This window comes from Bombus vosnesenskii, unplaced genomic scaffold (genome assembly GCF_011952255.1).
Source record: "Bombus vosnesenskii isolate JDL3184/JDL3185 unplaced genomic scaffold, Bvos_JDL3184-5_v1.1 scf7180000014527, whole genome shotgun sequence".
NCBI classification, from domain to species: domain Eukaryota; kingdom Metazoa; phylum Arthropoda; class Insecta; order Hymenoptera; family Apidae; genus Bombus; species Bombus vosnesenskii.
The window spans coordinates 124,591-142,363 of record NW_022883502.1 but is presented as its reverse complement, the minus strand read 5'-3'; the positions used below and the strand labels follow the sequence as shown (position 1 = coordinate 142,363).

Genomic DNA, 17,773 nt, shown 5'->3' with positions numbered 1-17,773 from the left:
ATGATGAATTTTTTACTAATTATTTGCTTTCATATAATTCTTGTATGTTCATGTCATACGTTAGTTTCAATACTGAATCAAATACCTAAAACCAGATTATCTTTATTTATCTAAAGTATTGTAACATCATTTTATTATCTCTTTACGTTACTCAAGTGTAACGCACCGATTTTGATAAAATTTTATAGATACAGAATATAGTAAAAAATATAGTGATGACAATGCACGAATTTTGTATCTTTGAACGAGAAACAACAGATTTTTAAAAGGTCTATTATGTGTTTATGTCGAGTATACATCTAAACTCAGAAAATGGATAAATTAAAATTTTGATTTTTCCCTATTCAACGAATATATTTGAATTATTATCGAAATTTGCTTACACGAATTATATTTTCCAGCGGGAAAACAAAACTTTGCAATTTAATTTAGTGTTATTCTAAATAAGAAATATTTAATAAACATATATCATTACTTCTAGTGTAATAAAATATAGTGTAATAAAAATTCTCATCCCAAGGGTGGTCTGTATTGTTGCATTCTATAGTAAGCGGCACACACGGTGGTCATTTGCTATAATTGACCTGGATTTATACAAAGATGCTATAATGCACACCGCCTATTGACATCAGTTCTCTGTCTTGAATAGATTCCCACATACTTTAGAAAATACGTTTTCAATACCTGCTTTGACAGCTGTTTTCACCTTCTTTATATTATACAAATTCTATTATACAAATTAAATTATACAAATATTTTTGCTATGGTATGTGTCTACTAAGTTTCATCAAAATCTGTATGTCACACTTGAGTGATCTTCAGTATTTCATGACGATTTTCTTCAGAACGAAAGTTCATGTATTTTTATCGCGCTCATACATGTTGTTATTAGAATGCAAACAGTTGCAATAGTTTCAGAAGTTCTGTTTCTTAATTTTACTTAATTTTAATGAAACAAAGAAACTATTTATTTTTGTGTAGACTATCAAAAACTCACAAACTTATACAGCAAGTATCTCGCATGATCAATTGCTGTTTGTCTTTCTTTTTCCTACACATTTCTTTCTACTTTTTATATTAAGGATTTCAATTTCCGCGCAATATATCATATACTCAGAGTTGATGTGTTTAGACGATAAAATCAACCTGTTAAATAATTTATTTTTATACTTAATGTTAAATTGTTTTAGTAAACTAAATCGTTCAACATTTTTATGTGGAAATATGTGGACTATTATAATTTTTCACATTTAACAACTTGTAAAGATATTAGGAAGACACAGTAATTTAAGTTTATTAAGCAAAACATAAAACACTAGATCTTTCTATGAATTCGATGAAATTAATGTGAAATTCTTGATTAGAATACATTGATATTCAAAATTAGAGCATGATCTGTAATTTATTATGATACGCGACATTTGATCAGTCTTCTAAAAATTGAGAGGTATGAAATTTTGAACAATACGTTTCCCTTTCATTTTTTTCTCTAATTTCTCTTCTTATCAGAATTCTTTCAGTTGGTAATTCCTTCAACTGCAAATCACGAAAAACCGAGGTAAACGTTATTGTTATTATCGTTAGTCGTGAACACATGTTGTATTTTATTTCATTTTACAAATAACTCGGACACATGTGTATTTATTTCTCTTGTTCATCCGTAACCATTCCATCTTTTTCGCTCGTATACTTTTTTTGATTTTCCTCTTCGATTTTTATAAATGGCGTCACTGTCAATTTCTGCAACTCTTGCGCATTTTGCTTGTTTGACTTACCATACTTATTCCATGGTTGTTCTTTCGATGTTCCAAAGATCAAGCATATAACAGTCCCGACGATAGAATTAACAGCAGCTATGATGAAAACTAATCGCCATTGCGATACAGTTTGCTGAAAAAAATAATGTAAATGATAAAACGATATTTCAAATAATGTTATTTTTTAATATAACGTGTATGTATTGGTCTGTAATATAAATCTGTCTGTTTGTATAATGGTATGTTTTACGAAATTTTAAACAGTTTCAAATTACAAATATACACATTATTTCTTACTATATTATTCCATATTATAATGTTTATACAATGTTGTAGTTTGTTGTAAAATGTTATATAAATATTATAATAAAGAATAGCACCGTTTTAATTTTCAAAATAATGTCATTTTACATTTAGCATTGATTTTTTAGTTTTATATACTTTTACATAGTATTTCTATTGCGTAAGTATCGTTTTTTAAAAATATTTATCCATATATACTGGATCGAAAAAGTTTCCATACAATGGAATCTTTTTTAATGTTAGTAACTTTATTATTTTTATAAATTATAATTCCTTAGAAAAAAACGTTTACAAATCTATTGTAGAATTGGAATAAATTAATTACGAAATTCTAGTCTGGTGTATGGAAACAATATTAATTTGTATTTAATTTGATAATTTTCAACGAGCCAAAGGCATTTTGCTGTAAGTAAAGAGTGTTTACAGGAAATTAACACTTAGCCAACTGAATAGGGAGATCTCCCCTTTGTGAAGCACATAGCTGCATGACCGAACGGGGAGATCTCCCTTTTTGACGTCTTTTCGTTTTTTGTTGTTGTTGTTATTATCAGTTATTGTTTTCCTGGAATTGTTCCCAATTAATTGCGCCACTTTTACCGCTTTTATAAAGTACAGTATATAATAAAATACACCAATTTAGCGGTGTTAAATTTTATTAAAAAGTTACACTATCAGTTATGACTAAATAAAATTATAATGGAACGATACCACGCTGTAAAAAAATATTAAACTGCATTATGAATTTTTAATTTCACGTTCAAGTCGTGATCTTTACTCAATTATCTTTAATTTATCTTTACTCATCTTTGATGTTTTCAATTTTACCTATATTTTTTTATACTTTTAATACATACTTCTAATTTGGTGTTTTCTATAAACAATATGTGGAATCGTTAAATAAAATCATTACCGCAAATATAATTAATCACTTAAATAATTTCTAGACTTCTTTGTTTTTCAAGTAGTGAACATTTGGAAATATGATACTTGGAAAAATGCGCGATGGAAACGTATAGCCCGCTGTGGCGCGCGTGCTTGGCTAAGTGTTAACCCTTTGCACTGCGAATTTCATGTCAATTTCGTTACCAGCAGTTCCCAGCGCTTTTAAGCGTTTTATTTGAAATTTACTTTAACTAAAAAATAGGAGAATTTAAATAAATAGTCAGCGCCAGCTGGTAGCGCGCGCTAGAAATGCACACAGTATACGTGGTTGCTGTATACATGTTTTCCTAAGTCTTAAATAACAATAATCCTTGTAAGAACCGTGTATGAAATACCGTCTCACTGTCAATGGATTTAACAGATTTTTTAGCACGAAACAGTATACGATCGTTTGGATGTTTGAAATATATTGCGTAAAACGTTTTGATATTGTTTCAACAATGAGTAACTTTTAAGGAGTGATTAATCCAATATATCAATAAAATCAACAGAAAATGTTCTGCCGATAACGAAAAAATATATTATTGACTACAGATGGCACTGATATATTCCCGATATATGGGCTACCGAACCCAGGATTCGTCGCGTGGTCGCCGCCTATAAGCGGCGCTCGTACCCACAGGTCATCTCGCGGACGCCGCCTATAGGCGCTTATAAGCGGCACTCGAAGCGAAAGTAATTTTTTAGTGTATGATATATCTTGAAACAATTTCCAGGATCCAATTCTGCTTTTCTTTCGCACGTTTCACAAAAAAAAGGTGGACATGAAAGAATGTCGAGTGGGATTCGACAAAAGAGCTGCTGAGATAAAAACTGATGTCGAGTCACACTCCACATAGCAGTGCAAAGGGTTAAGATAATCGTATTTCGAAACAACTATGTATATGTATTAAGTTAATTAAAGTAAGAACCGAGAAAGTTTAATTTTAACAAGAATCATAAATTTTAAATGTTTTAAAAATAAAAGCAATATATGATATCAAGTTCTGATAAAAGCTTTCTGAAAGATAGAAAAGAAATGATATATGAACAAGTTTTGTTCAGTTTAGGAAGAAATAGAGCTCTACGATGTTGACAATTTTCTAAAACTGTCGAGAATCATGTTAATTCGCAATTTAGTACGGAAGTTGTACTTTAATTTATGTTATTGCTTGATCATGAATACAATTCTAAATGTTATCAAAAAAGAACGATAAAAAATTGCAAAGATATACCTGTTAATGAAAAATGTATCAAAATATGCGTTATCATGTATCTTATCATTATATTTGTCATTATGTTTTATCTCAAAGCGTAAAAAATGAAAATGAAACCATTCAGCTCACAAATACCTTTGACTATAACAGAATTGATTCTTTCGTTCATTCTTTTCGCATTATCACTGTTCATATTGACATATACTCTAGCAATTTTTTGTGTTTATATTTTTCCATATTGAAGTTAGTTAAATATTTGAAAAGTATTAGAATTTAAGCATCGTAATATCTGATCATTAATAAAAAAGTAATTATTAAAATTTTATGATTTAAAATTTCATATGAATCATATTCTCTTATGTCGGAATTTAATTTAAAGAAAATGTAAACATGTGTGCAATTGTTAGGTAACTTTTGAAACTAGCTTATTGAGTATGGATTAGTTGAGATAAAATCTCGAATGCTGCGTGGATTATTATATCCATGCTGTTGCAAAGAACTAACCTATATTCATATAAAGCAAAATAGAAAATTACTTTATATTCATACTTACATTATTGTTCGTCAAAATACCAACTACTGCTGGTGAAATGAATCCAGAGGCTATTACTATCATTCCGCAAAATCCAAGAAGAATACTAGCATAATTCGGACTCAAATCCACAAAAGTGGCCAAGGGACCAGCGGATATCGCACCAGTTACAGCTGTTCCCGCCATCACGAAGACCACCGCGAGCGTCGGATGACAACCGCTATAGCCCAAAGCCAAGATGAAAATCCCGTGCAAACCAGTACATACGAACAAAGCCAGTTTTCTAACGTTGGTTAAACTCATTTTGTTGGTACGTATGAGCCAGTCGCTCATGATCGAGTAATAATACGAGAAAATCATTCTTAGTATATGCGGCGCTCCAGACAAAAGTCCAGTCTGCAAACAAATTTTCATTATTGATTAGTAAACTGCCGAGCAAGTTTAAATAATAACAAGTAGAGGTTTATTTGATTTTTTAAGTAATCTAAATATTGAATACGTTACTGAATGAGAAATCTATGCAAATCAATCTCATTTTGTAGCTGACAGACAAAAATTAATAACAATATATACATATAAATATAGCAAATAATTGTCTTTTTGGCTTTGCTATCACAAGATACGTAATAGAGATTCCTCTCTATATATGTATTAAGTTGTCTGAAAAGTTTCTTTCGTTCTATAAGGAAATAATAGACGCACAGCGTTTTTTGTTTTATATTATTTTGTCGAATTACGTACGATCCATTTTATTTTGTTGAGATAAACACCGTGACATTTCACAAACTTGGTTTCACGTTTGTATGAAGGTGCACTGTTGTAAAAAACAGTTTTTTCTCTGAAACTGAATCTTTCAATCGTTCACTCAGAACCACTACTTATATCTTATACGTTGTATTGAGCAAGACATTATTTGGAATATTATAGCAAGATAATTATTTAGAAATGTAGCCTCTTCACCGATTTCAATGATCTTGAAACATGTTGTCAAGGCCATCATTCTCAACAACTTTTTTCTATATATGCAATCGCCGCTCAGTTTTAGTCTCCAAGATATTTGCGACAAACTTTTCTTAAATTTATCTTACGAATATTCATTGTGGCGTGTATTTTGGCGCAGGCGAACACGCTTAACGGTGACCATATTCCTATTAATATAACCTAACCTACACAATAAAGGTGAAAAATTAATGGGTTATAGATTGCACTAAATTTATGTGTAGCAGTTAATGCTATCGTAGAGATTTCAATGTTATTAAAATCTGCAATGAAGCCACACTACTAAATAATTACTTGCTGTTTTCGACTACTGAAGAGAATTAAAGGGAATTGATAAAAAAAATTGTTCATTTTCAATAAGATAACGTTAGACCTCATATACTGATGAAGAGTGCACTCAAAGTAGTGGAGTTTAGTTGAAATTTTCAATTTTACCCTCTAGCCTTGTTCCAGAAATGGGACATTTTAAAGATTTATTTTCGTTGATATTATCGTATTTCGCGAAGGAATTCATTTTCAAAAAATCGAAAGGAACAGTGGTTATGTTATTGAAAATTAAAGTAATAGTTCTATAAATATGAAATCTACATTTTATGTCATACTTTATAAAATTATCACAAAATTTTAATAGAATTGTAATAAATAAATAAACTATTTACGAAATTATGTTTCAGAGGATATGTTTTTACCGCATTGATATTCCATCCGTGAATGAAGTTAAAGTAAGTTGGAGCTTGAGTCATTAGGGTGAGAAAGCCCCACGCTCCGCTCCAGTGAGCTGCGATTGTAACCCAAACTGGACCAGATGTCAGTATATGTTTCCAAGGTATAACAGTTTGTTTTTCGTCGATCGAACTACCAAGATGTTCCAAAATATATTTTTTCTCTTCGTCAGATATTCGAGGATGTTGCTGAGGTGAGTCGTGTATGAGGAATAGCCAGAAACAGTACCTTGGAATTATTTCTTATGTCAAGATCTGTTTTTTGTAGTATAAAGAATATTACAGTATAGTATAAAGTATAGTATAGTGTAGTATAAAGAATGTTGTATATTTTGGCAAGATTATCCTTTCAGATTAACCACCATTTTTTACTCATTTTTGATAATCCACTAAAAAAATGTTTTGAGCAAAAGTTAGTCAATTTCTACACATTTGAATATTAAAAGTGTCCAAGAACTTTCTTTTTCAATAAAATCAGAAGCTGACGTTAAAGCAAATTTGACGACTACTATGCTATGATCTTACCAAATAACTCCAAGTAATGATGTTATATAAAATGCAGTGCCCCAACCGAATGTACTACTAACAACTGCGCAAAGGGGATAAGTTATAGCAGCACCGACAGAACTACCTGAAAAGTGACATATTTAAAAATCTGTCGTGCGGAACCATTAGCAGTTTTTTCTCTTAAGAAATGACTTCAGTCGTTATGATGCGAGTAATTAAGAATTAAAACGTTGAGAGTACAGGTGGATTAGTCCCACTACACAATATACTTGATAATTTGTCGTCTACAATAAATGTGAGCACAAATTAGTGTAACAAGTAATTTTGTTATAGTAGCTAGATCTGATTTGGAAGAAACGAATGTCTTCATTTTTGTATGATTAATACAGTTTATTAGAATAAACGAATACCCTAATCTCACATTCAGAAAGATGTGGTTTAGTCCACTTTTCCTCTCAATGTCTCAATTATGATCATAAGAAAGACCACTTTATATTTCGTAACTAAAATTAGTTAATACTAGAATTATATGATTACAAAGAAATCACAGTATACCTGAAAGACAATAGTTGCTCGTATTAGGAAAAATCGAGAATGTAGAATGATAAATTTCAATAGGAAAATGGTCGAAAAATATCGACATATTTTTGTGCTAACAAAAATCAGGATTCTAGATTCTATATATCATAATCTGGTATATAGACAATTAACTTTTAACGTACATATAAACTTAAATTAGTTAACTTTCACTGCAATTGTCTTTTTTGCTATATTATCAAGATAACAAAATTTAGTGCGTCAGTTTTAAGTTCAATGCATTTTTTCTGACAGAAGCCTCAAATCCTTTTGATATTTCATTATTTTAAAATAAGCGTTAAAATTTAGAAAACATTTCTACTGTAGATAACAGACGTTCCTATCATTTCATAATCAAACACTTAAAATATATTTATGTGTATAATATAATAATTATTATGTTAGACTAAAATATCATAAAATATTGCAGATATTTTATGCAAATTGTTTGTTAGAAATATACATATATAGTAATATGTACAATTATTATATATAATTATTAAATATACATATAGATAAGTGCATATATGTATTATGACATTGTAAATACTTTACCCAAATAGGAACTAACAAATTTGCTTCTCTCATTCTGAGGAATCCATTTGGCGGTCATGTCATGCATAGAAGGCCATACAACACCCTAAATAAATAATTTTAATCGAAAACTGTCTGAATATTTTTCGTTTGAACAACAACGATAGTTTTATAGATAATATAATTAAATTTAGACTATTACTGAAATATTTTATTTTAATTATAATATTACCCATTTTTATTTCATCGAGTTTTAATGCTTTTGTTGACTTACCGCGACCAGGCCTTGGAGAACCCGTAGTGTCACAAGAGCATAAAGGTGGTGATGGGTCATAAACGGAATAAAGAAGCCAAGAATCGCTGTTAAGAGATTTCCTAAGCCGTAAACAAGTTTTGTACCATAACGTCTTGCTAGAAGCCCTCCAGGAAGTTGCGATGTCCAATGCAACCAGTAGTAAGCTCCCAAAGCTAAACCTTGCTGATGCTCGGTCCATGCAAATCGATCATCGTCCTGAAACAATATTCAAACCCAGAAATATCATTAGTACATTTTTTATTATTTAATTTGTACTTTACAATTTGTCCAGCTGGACATTTGGTAAATTTTTCTAACTTAAAATAGTACATTTGTCAACACAATTTACATTTATTGAATTAAAGGATTATATTATCTATATAAATATGAGTTATAAAATTAGTTCATTTTCATAAAATAACTTTGTGGATTTTTGAAATTAATTTTTCAATAATGAAATCTTAAATGAAACGAATTTGTTTTCTTAATATGCCTTTAAATAAAAAATGGCTTAATTTTAGATTAAGTACATATATGTTTCTATATATACGTATATTTTTAATAGTAGTAACTTATTTTCAAATAGATGAACAAATGATACTTTCAAATCACAAAATCAACAGGTATCAATTTATCAATTAAAAAGTGATAAACATCTTTACACAAAATATTTCAAGTTTTAAGGTAAACTATTTAAGTATTTGTTCTATCTTAACGTTAAAAGATTTTATTTTATTTTACGACATCAAATGAAAGAATATATGAAAACTTGCTTTTATAATATTTAAACATATTTTTTAAAATATTCGAAAATGTTAAGCCGGACCGAAAATAATTCGACACTACAGAAGCTTGTTTAAGTATATGAACATGAAAATGTTAAAAGATGAGTTTTGAAATATATAATAATCATCGGAAAATGATGAAATTACAATTACAATTATTATTATACAGAAAAAGTATAAAAATATACGTACAATAGTATCTCGCTCCGAGTGTGATGTAGCAGATATTGTAGTCTCAAGTGTGTTGTTACTATCGTCTGTTTTATTGTATAACCGTAGATTTTCGATGTCACATTGAGAATTTGTTGCCAGCTTTGGACGAGGTATTACCATCGCTACTATCGTCAGATTCAAGTTGATCCGCAGCATATAATTTATAGCGAAACCGCAGAAAACAAGATACCAAAGCACGTCCCGGCATGATATCAGTTCTTTTTCTAAAATGCATTTAAGTTATTTGAACACATTCATGTATAATAAAATATAGTTGGTATTGATTTTTTATAATAGAATTGGATAATTATTATTTTAAAATTAATTTGAATCGACTGAAATACAAATTTTAATAAAGTACAGTATCTACATATACATGTATATACATACAATGCAATTCTTTTACTTTGAAACTTTCGATTTCATTTGTTTTATTGCCACACCTGTTTCTGCTATGCAAAAGAATTTATTAATACCAATAACATGTAACTCGCTAACAGTATTATTTCACTAACAGTACTTTTCACTAACAGATTTCACTAATAGTATTAACAGAATTGTGCTAAAGGACGCTGGTTTTATTGATCGAGATTATCAAGGAGATAATTCATTGTCTAAAATTTTGTATTCAAGCTATTGAAACTATTTTCAAGAACTACAAAAATATAATAAATTATAATTACCTAATAGTATGTATGGTCTCTTAATCTGAATCTTATCGAAAAATCTGATTGATGATTAAAAAGATGAATTAAATAGAAAACATAGGAAAGTTTGTCCAACTCGAATAAAAAATAAAGAATATATAAAATAATAATGTTGAAAATGACAACGTGAGTTCGCGCTCGCCATCCATATGCAGATGCACTAGTTACAATAAATAGTAACTAGAAGATAGTTCTAGATACAATCGATAGATTTAATCGATAGGTTTAAGATGTTCTTTTGTTTTTATCCCTAGAAAGTGCAATAAATGTGACTTATAATATTCTTTCTTTCCCTAAAGTGACTAATTTAAAAAAATAATGTATCAATTGAATACACATGATTCTCATAAATACACTGTAATTATATACATATATCTAATTAAATGAAAATGTTGTGGACCTGAAAACACAAAGCTCTTTGCATATAACGAATGTAGATGTAGATCATTTTTTATTTATAACATGACATCGATTCCACCACGTTGCGATTTTACTTTCCGATTACTACAATAAAATACGTTATTAATTAAAAAGTCAAACAACTTAATAATTAGTGTAATAAAATAATATAGAATCAAATAATAATAAATTCAATCGAACAGATATTTACATTAATTACAAAAGCTGTAATCTCAAATTTATATGACTGAAGTTAATGATCATTCTCTTCAGTACAGTTGCATTCATGGGCAATTTCAATTACTGATACTCAGCAATCTTCGCGTGGAATCGTGCATTTTCCTTTTTAAAAGAAAATTTTACTTACTATTGGCCATTTCGTCGATTTCTTTCCCTCACAGGTTACGATACTCCGCCAGTTAAATCGAACGAAGAAATTACGCACACGCGATGTCTTCCGCGAATAAAGTTTCTTAAAGAAAAATCTTAAAGATCATTAACGTCTTTATTCTACGTTTAATTGATAAAAGCAAGCTTTATTCTGTATCAATGTCGAAACGATACAAAGATAGTCGAACGTTTCTTGGAATCGTGTTGAGGTATACCGTTTTCTGTGAAAATACCTATAATTCCATTGATTTTACAGGAAGTCTCGCGTCACGATGTTTATTCATAGGAATATTGTCCTTTGACAGATTTTGTTAAACGTTTCGTGTATCTCTAAGTGTGTGTTAATCAGCTAGTGTCGCGGAGTATACTGCATGATTGTTCTTCGGCTATAATCACGCGTACCCTGAGGAATCTTTCTGCGAACCTCCACCCATGCAAAAGTAGTAGATAACGAAAGTTACGCTCTGTTCCGTACGTTTAAAATCCAAGCTTATTCGTTTCTTTGTCTCGTTATTCGACGAGGCTTGTGTCTGGCTACGCTCGTTATTTATTGATCATTAATTTATTTATTGATAGAGCATGCCTGTAAATCGGTCATTCCACGAGATATCTGTCCATTTCTTGAGTACATGATTTTAGACCGGACTTTTGTGTAGAGAACTGAGTAAATTTAGAGTAACGTCGCTAGCTTACAATAATATTTTCATAATTTATAGATATTCAATAAAAAATATTATATTACTGTTATGCATGGAAATATAGTACGGAAAAGAGAAACAGAGCTTGTTCTACTTATTATGTTTTAAAAATGATTGAACGCTAATTAAGTTCCAGATTTAGTAATGGAGATTGAATGTTGCATATTTATATACTGTGTTCTCTTATATTATTATAATTTATGGTAATAACAGTGTATCTGAAATTATAATCATATATTTCACAATTATTTTATTATATTTGAATACGATTGCATGTATCGCTCTATGTATACGGGGTGGTTGGTAACTGGCGGTACAAGTGGAAAGGGGGTGATTCTAGACGAAAAAAGAAGTCGAAAATATAGAATAAAATTTTTTTTTTTATTTTTCCATCGAGACAACGATCTACAGTGAGATCCGTTATAACGAGACGCGATAAAGTGCACGCGTACCGAGCGAAAATTCAAAGTCGATTTTCTTGAAAACAAAGCTTCGAACGAAAAATTTGTATTCTATATTTTCGACTTCTTTTTTCGCCTAGAATCACCCCCTTTCCGCTTGTACCACCAGTTACCAACCACCCTGTATATTTAAATGATTATTATAATTCATAACACATATTACGTATAAATTAAGTATCATAGGAATATAAGTTTTTAAATTATACGTAATTTATTGATATAAATGATCAATATTTTTTAAATATTATTCTTATTATACAAATCAACGAGAATCGATCATACGTTTCAAAAGCATGATTTCTTCAAAATTACTGTTTTCTTGTAAAAATAATTTATAATAATACATATATGCATTTCATTTTATAATTGAGCAACTATCATGTCAAATTTATTTATGATTTACTTAATATGCTAGAAGATTGACTTATAGTATGAACATTTAATGTAATGTAATGTAAAATTTTCATATTTATCAATATGTTCATTCAACCATTTCGAAGTATTACGTATTTCGAGTTTTATAAATTGTAAATAATATTCTCATTTCATAAAATTGTAGTATCGTAGAATAGATTTGAATTAGAGATCGGTTGAAAATAGAAAAAACCGTGTACGTCGTCCTTCTGTGGTTCGTTTACATTTAAGAGCGCCTATGTGACTAAAGTCACCTAGTTCTTACAGAGATATGAGAAAAACAAGAAACAACGTTAGAGCAGAAGGACGGTTTCGTGTTTCAAAGGCGGATGTCCGAGAGTCAGAGCGAATGGAGTCGTTGAAGAGTAGAGTCGTTAGAGGTTTCGAGTTGTCGAAGAGTAGAGTCGTTAGAGGTTTCGAGTCGTCGAAGAGTAGAGTCGTGAGAATTGATAGAGTTGTTAGAGAGAGAGAGAGTGTGTGTGTTAGATTCGTTGTGACGAGAGTGATCCAATAACTGTAAAGTTATTTGATATAGATACGAGTATTGCATTTAGTTTCCGTTAAATATCGTTCTCTGTCCAATTTATATTTGTATATTCAATTTAATATTAATAAATTGTAAGTAATCGAAAAAAAAAATTTCTATCCTTATTTTTCGATATTACAAAATTTTATAATATTTCTTTTGTTTTATGAAATTTTCATGTCTGGGTATTGTTATTCGAAATTAAAATACATTATATTATGTGATTTTATATTATATCATGTATTAAACCTGTATACGTACATTTTGATATTTCTGACGTGTATCAGATGTTATACTTTGCGAATCTTTTTCCACAGTTTTCCACAAGAAAAAATCCAGTGTCTCGACATTTAATAATTTGGGATCAAAGAATCAACCCTCAATACCTTGTTCTATAATGAATAATTGTTCAAAATAATGTTCATTTAACGTAATATCGTTTCAAAGGTTATTTTGTTATTATATATTTTTACTATAATCTGTTAACAAATTATGTACAAATATACAATATATGTGTACAGGGTGTATAAAAGGTGAGAATAAAAACCACCGTAGAGCGATTCTATACCTCTGTATCGGTGAAGATGTGTAAAAAACTGTATGTACAAAATTGACCTTCAGCATGATTTACAATGTCAAGATTTTTTAAATGCAACGTATTCTACTGGTCACTAGGAACAAAAGTCTCAAAGGAACCATAGATCGCAAATGACCGTATCTCATGAAAAACATGTTAAAGTTTCAATGATTCCTAAACTTCATTCACAATGTGTTTCCATTTATATTTGCATTTAATGGGAATGTAGCGTGCTATTTCCGTAGTAACAGGAAATTACAGAATAGTTTGTAAAATATATCAGAATATAGGAATAACGAATGGAACACAGAAGAGTGATTCTCAGCGTCTATGTTAACAATTTCGTACACAAGAATTAATATTAATATTATATATTAATATATATTATTATATTATATTATATTATATATTAACCTGTTTTTCTTATATTAGTATTACATTATATATTAATAATATATAATATATAATATATAATATATAACATTATATATTATATATTTTTATTAATATACAATATAATATTAATATAAGAAGTTGAATTAATATAAGAAGTATCCACTGTTGGACGTATATAAAATAAATCACATGACAATGCGACGAATATTAAAATTACAAAAATACATTATAAAATTCGCCGTGTTCAAGCACTCTAACCAAATGACTATGCTCTCGACGAAGTTTATATCGTTGGATGCTGCATAAATTGTAACGCGTTCCACACTTCTTAAGTCGTACATTATTTACGGATAGCAAAAGCAATTTCTGTTGTAATATCCTCAATCGACAAAATGTCAGGATTTGAGCTTACAGAAATCCATATGCAATGGTTGAAAGACTCACCATAAGCTTATGGTGAGGAATTATTGGAAATCATATTATTGGCTCTAACTTTTTCTCTATATCGATAGGAAGATTCTTACGCTCACATTTCCTAAACGTATTACGTGAAATTATACCACGGTAGAGTCGTCACTTTGTCTATTTTATGCGCGATCGTATTTCGTCTCATAACAATGTTATAATTTGAACAGATAACATCAGTTAAATAACTACATCTGATTGAATGTAGTTCCTACCATAAAAAGTCAATACGTAATGGTGAGAAGAAATTTAGTGAAAATGTAGAAATGCGACGTTAAATGTTTAAATATACAGAAAGAGAAAAGGAAGAAAAGCAGAAAGAAAGGAAAGGAAGCTATGCGATATATTAGGTCGTCCGAAAAGTTTCTTTCGTTTTAGAAGGAAATAATGGATGCACGACATTTTCCGTTTTATATTATTTTATCGAAGTACGTACGATATATTTTGTTTTATCAAGATAAAAATCACAACGTCTGACAGATTAGGTTTTCATAAAGATGCGTCGTTATAGAAGACGTGTTTATAAAAGAAAGACACTTTCCGCACAACCTAATACAGTAATGCTATTTTTATAAATGCTATTTTTCTTCCATTCGATTGCAGAATGTAAATATGTTGTAAACAAATCCAGTTTAAACATTATTAAAACTGTAATATTTTTACGACTCATGTTCCTTTGAGATTTTGGTTACTCCTGATGAGTAGAAACATGGCAATAAAAAATCATGTTCAAGATCGATCTTACACGAAATTTCTTTTTACAAATCTCCTCTGACCCACAGGTGATTTTTACATTTACTTTTTATACACCTTGTATATATTATACAGGGTGGTTGGTAACTGGTGGTACAAGCGGAAAGGGGGCGATTCTACGCGAAAAAAGAAGTCGAAAATATAGAATACAAATTTTTCGTTTGAGGCTTTCTTTTCGAGAAAATCGACTTTGAATTTTCGCTCGGTACGCGTGCACTTTATCGCGTCTCGTTATAACGGATCTCACTGTAGATCGTTGTCTCGATGGAAAAATTAAAAAAAAGATACAAAAAAAATTTTTTATTCTATATTTTCGACTTCTTTTTTCGCGTAGAAACACCCCCTTTCCGCTTGTATCGCCAGTTACCAACCACCCTGTATATTTCTTTCTTACTTTTTCTCATAGAATATGCTGTTACCGTTTGACAAGCAAAATCTGAGACAACTTGTACGTTAAAAAGACTAAAAAAACTCCGCTGACCTCACTGAAGAAATAAAATAGTCAAACTCGAAGATTGTATTCCGCTGGGGTTAGCCATCCACATGTTATTTAGCAATTCAGTTAGAAAAATTTATCAAATGTCAAGCTGGACAAATTGTTAAGTACAAATTAAATAACAAAAAAAAGGACTTGTACATTACAACACATTATCGTACACGTAAGATGGAATTACGTTTTATATGTATTTTAGTATACGTGCAACTATCACTGTTGACAATAGAACGACAAAGATTTATAGCTGGTATTACGCACAGCGGATCTTTGGGTCTATAAATCACCGATATCGTAAAATTTGCTGATTGTAAGTAGCAATAGTATTTTTGAATAACAATACGTTTATTGATATATTTTCCAAATATATTTATTTTATTTTTCTCGAACGATTCAATAGTTAATTAAAGCAAAGGCAATGTTTTGATAAACAAAATTTATTTTAAAAATTATTCTGGAGAATATAATTTAGAAAACTAATAAAATCGTAAATGAATTCATTTTGCATTTGTTACTTGTCTTTTTGAGGCTCGAGTACTTTTCATTTTTAACTAAAGCAATTAAAATTAAAATAAATTCAAATCGTGTATTTTCTTCAAATTTCGTAATAACAAGATTTTGTAACATAATTCTGATAGTTTACAAATTAAAATCATTTTCGAATTCATACTTTGCTTATTATCTGTATGCTTTAACGAAAGAGGAGGAAATTTTCTGTCGATGGAAACAAAATGTACCGCGTAAGCAATTACTCGCAACTAGTTTGATCATTGATAAAAGTAATTATCGTTGAATTACTTATTATACAATTTTTAAAAATATCTCTGCTTTAAGCCAATCATTGCATTCACGTATGAAATTATAACGAAACGATCGGTTACACGAATCGGTTTGTTGCTGAAATTCTCTCACTTTTTTAATAACCTCGAAATAGATAAACTGTATCGATTATGCATTCATCCTTAGTAATAAGTGACAATAGTATGAAAGTAAAAATGGTAGTAAATTTGTGAAAGATTAGAGTTTATAATATTCAAGCAATCACTTAGTTGCCAACTCAATATATTGCAATATGAAGACTTGTTGCAGACTTGTAATCGAGAACATAAAATGCGTTCGTGCACGTATGAGCTGCTCACTTGTTAAATCGGTTAACTTCGCAAAATAAAAAGTAGACAAAATTGATGTGGTTATATTTATTGTCTTTTAAAATTGCTTCTATAATATGTACGTCGGAGATGAAAGGACATCGGGGCCTTTCTTTTGGAATTTTTGGGAAGATCCCCAATACTTTAGTCTAGACTATTTATTATAGCTGTACTTAAATAATAAAACTTAGAGGTAGTTGTTATGATTCAATCCGATTATGTTTGCCCGAGATTTGTGACGGTGGGCTTGAGCTCGAAGTGACACAGCTGGTCGCTGAACGTAGCCACGGTCACGGGATGAACGCTTTTACCTAACAGAGAAGTGCCAATATCGTGGGACTCACGTTGTATTAACAATTAAACCCCGGGCAGGAGCAATGTTAGCTCTACGCGGGTCTGCCTAGCAACGGCTGCTGCAATTTTGTTGGTATCTCCGGCCAATATGCAACGAATAAACGCGATCGTAGGGAGAGGAGAGTTTCCATCAGTCTTTTATTCTTGCGATCACCTTGGAGAGCTTTCGCATCGTCTTTACGTGCAGTATTATACCGAGCGTCACAGCAAACGTTACTTTGTGCTTCAACATATATTCTACGTTTAACAAAGAGTTACGCCGTTGACCGTGGATTCGTTATTGAACCTAAGAACATTGTCATTAACATCTCGAGTGTTTAATCACCACGGTTATTTGTCAAACTTTGTAAAAATCAATATTTATACCAGTAAATATAATCTCTATTGTACAACAACGATGGCTAGTCCGAATGAAGATTTGTTACACGCCTCTAAACTTAGTGCCAACCCGACATGTATATAATACATAATATAAATATACATAATGTATATTTATGTACATAATATAAACTTAAATAAACATTGTTGAATGTATTATTATAAATGTAATTTTTATCTAGCGACCTGCAAAATGTATGAATAGTATGCTGGGAATAATCGTTAATATTATTATAACTTTCGCATAATTAAG

General features: G+C 30.1%; 1 protein-coding gene across 2 annotated transcripts; it reads right to left on the bottom strand.

Moving 5' to 3' along the window:
* Positions 1 to 1,565: 1,565 nt before the first annotated feature.
* On the bottom strand, positions 1,566 to 11,243 carry LOC117239980 (sialin). 2 transcript variants are annotated; one of them, XM_033505799.1, is made up of 9 exons: positions 11,032 to 11,243; positions 10,835 to 10,921; positions 9,341 to 9,585; positions 8,343 to 8,579; positions 8,090 to 8,174; positions 6,977 to 7,082; positions 6,419 to 6,680; positions 4,752 to 5,126; positions 1,642 to 1,890 (listed from the first exon to the last, which is right to left on the bottom strand). In XM_033505799.1, exons 2-9 carry the CDS (start codon positions 10,842 to 10,844, stop codon positions 1,642 to 1,644), a joined length of 1,569 nt encoding a protein of 522 aa, XP_033361690.1. In that variant the 5' UTR covers positions 10,845 to 10,921; positions 11,032 to 11,243. The 2 variants fall into 2 exon arrangements, with proteins under 2 accessions (XP_033361689.1, XP_033361690.1); XM_033505798.1 differs by lacking the exon at positions 11,032 to 11,243 and having other exon boundaries at positions 1,566 to 1,890; positions 10,835 to 10,844.
* Positions 11,244 to 17,773: the final 6,530 nt, after the last annotated feature.

What these genes read in the sequence shown, in the direction of transcription:
- LOC117239980 (XM_033505799.1), bottom strand. An exon ending in TTCTCCAAGGCCTGGTCGCG is followed by an intron (nt 8,175 to 8,342) that starts GTAAGTCAACAA and finishes TTATTTATTTAG; the next exon opens with GGTGTTGTATGGCCTTCTAT. An exon ending in GTATTTTGACGAACAATAAT is followed by an intron (nt 1,891 to 4,751) that starts GTAAGTATGAAT and finishes TATTTTTTTCAG; the next exon opens with CAAACTGTATCGCAATGGCG.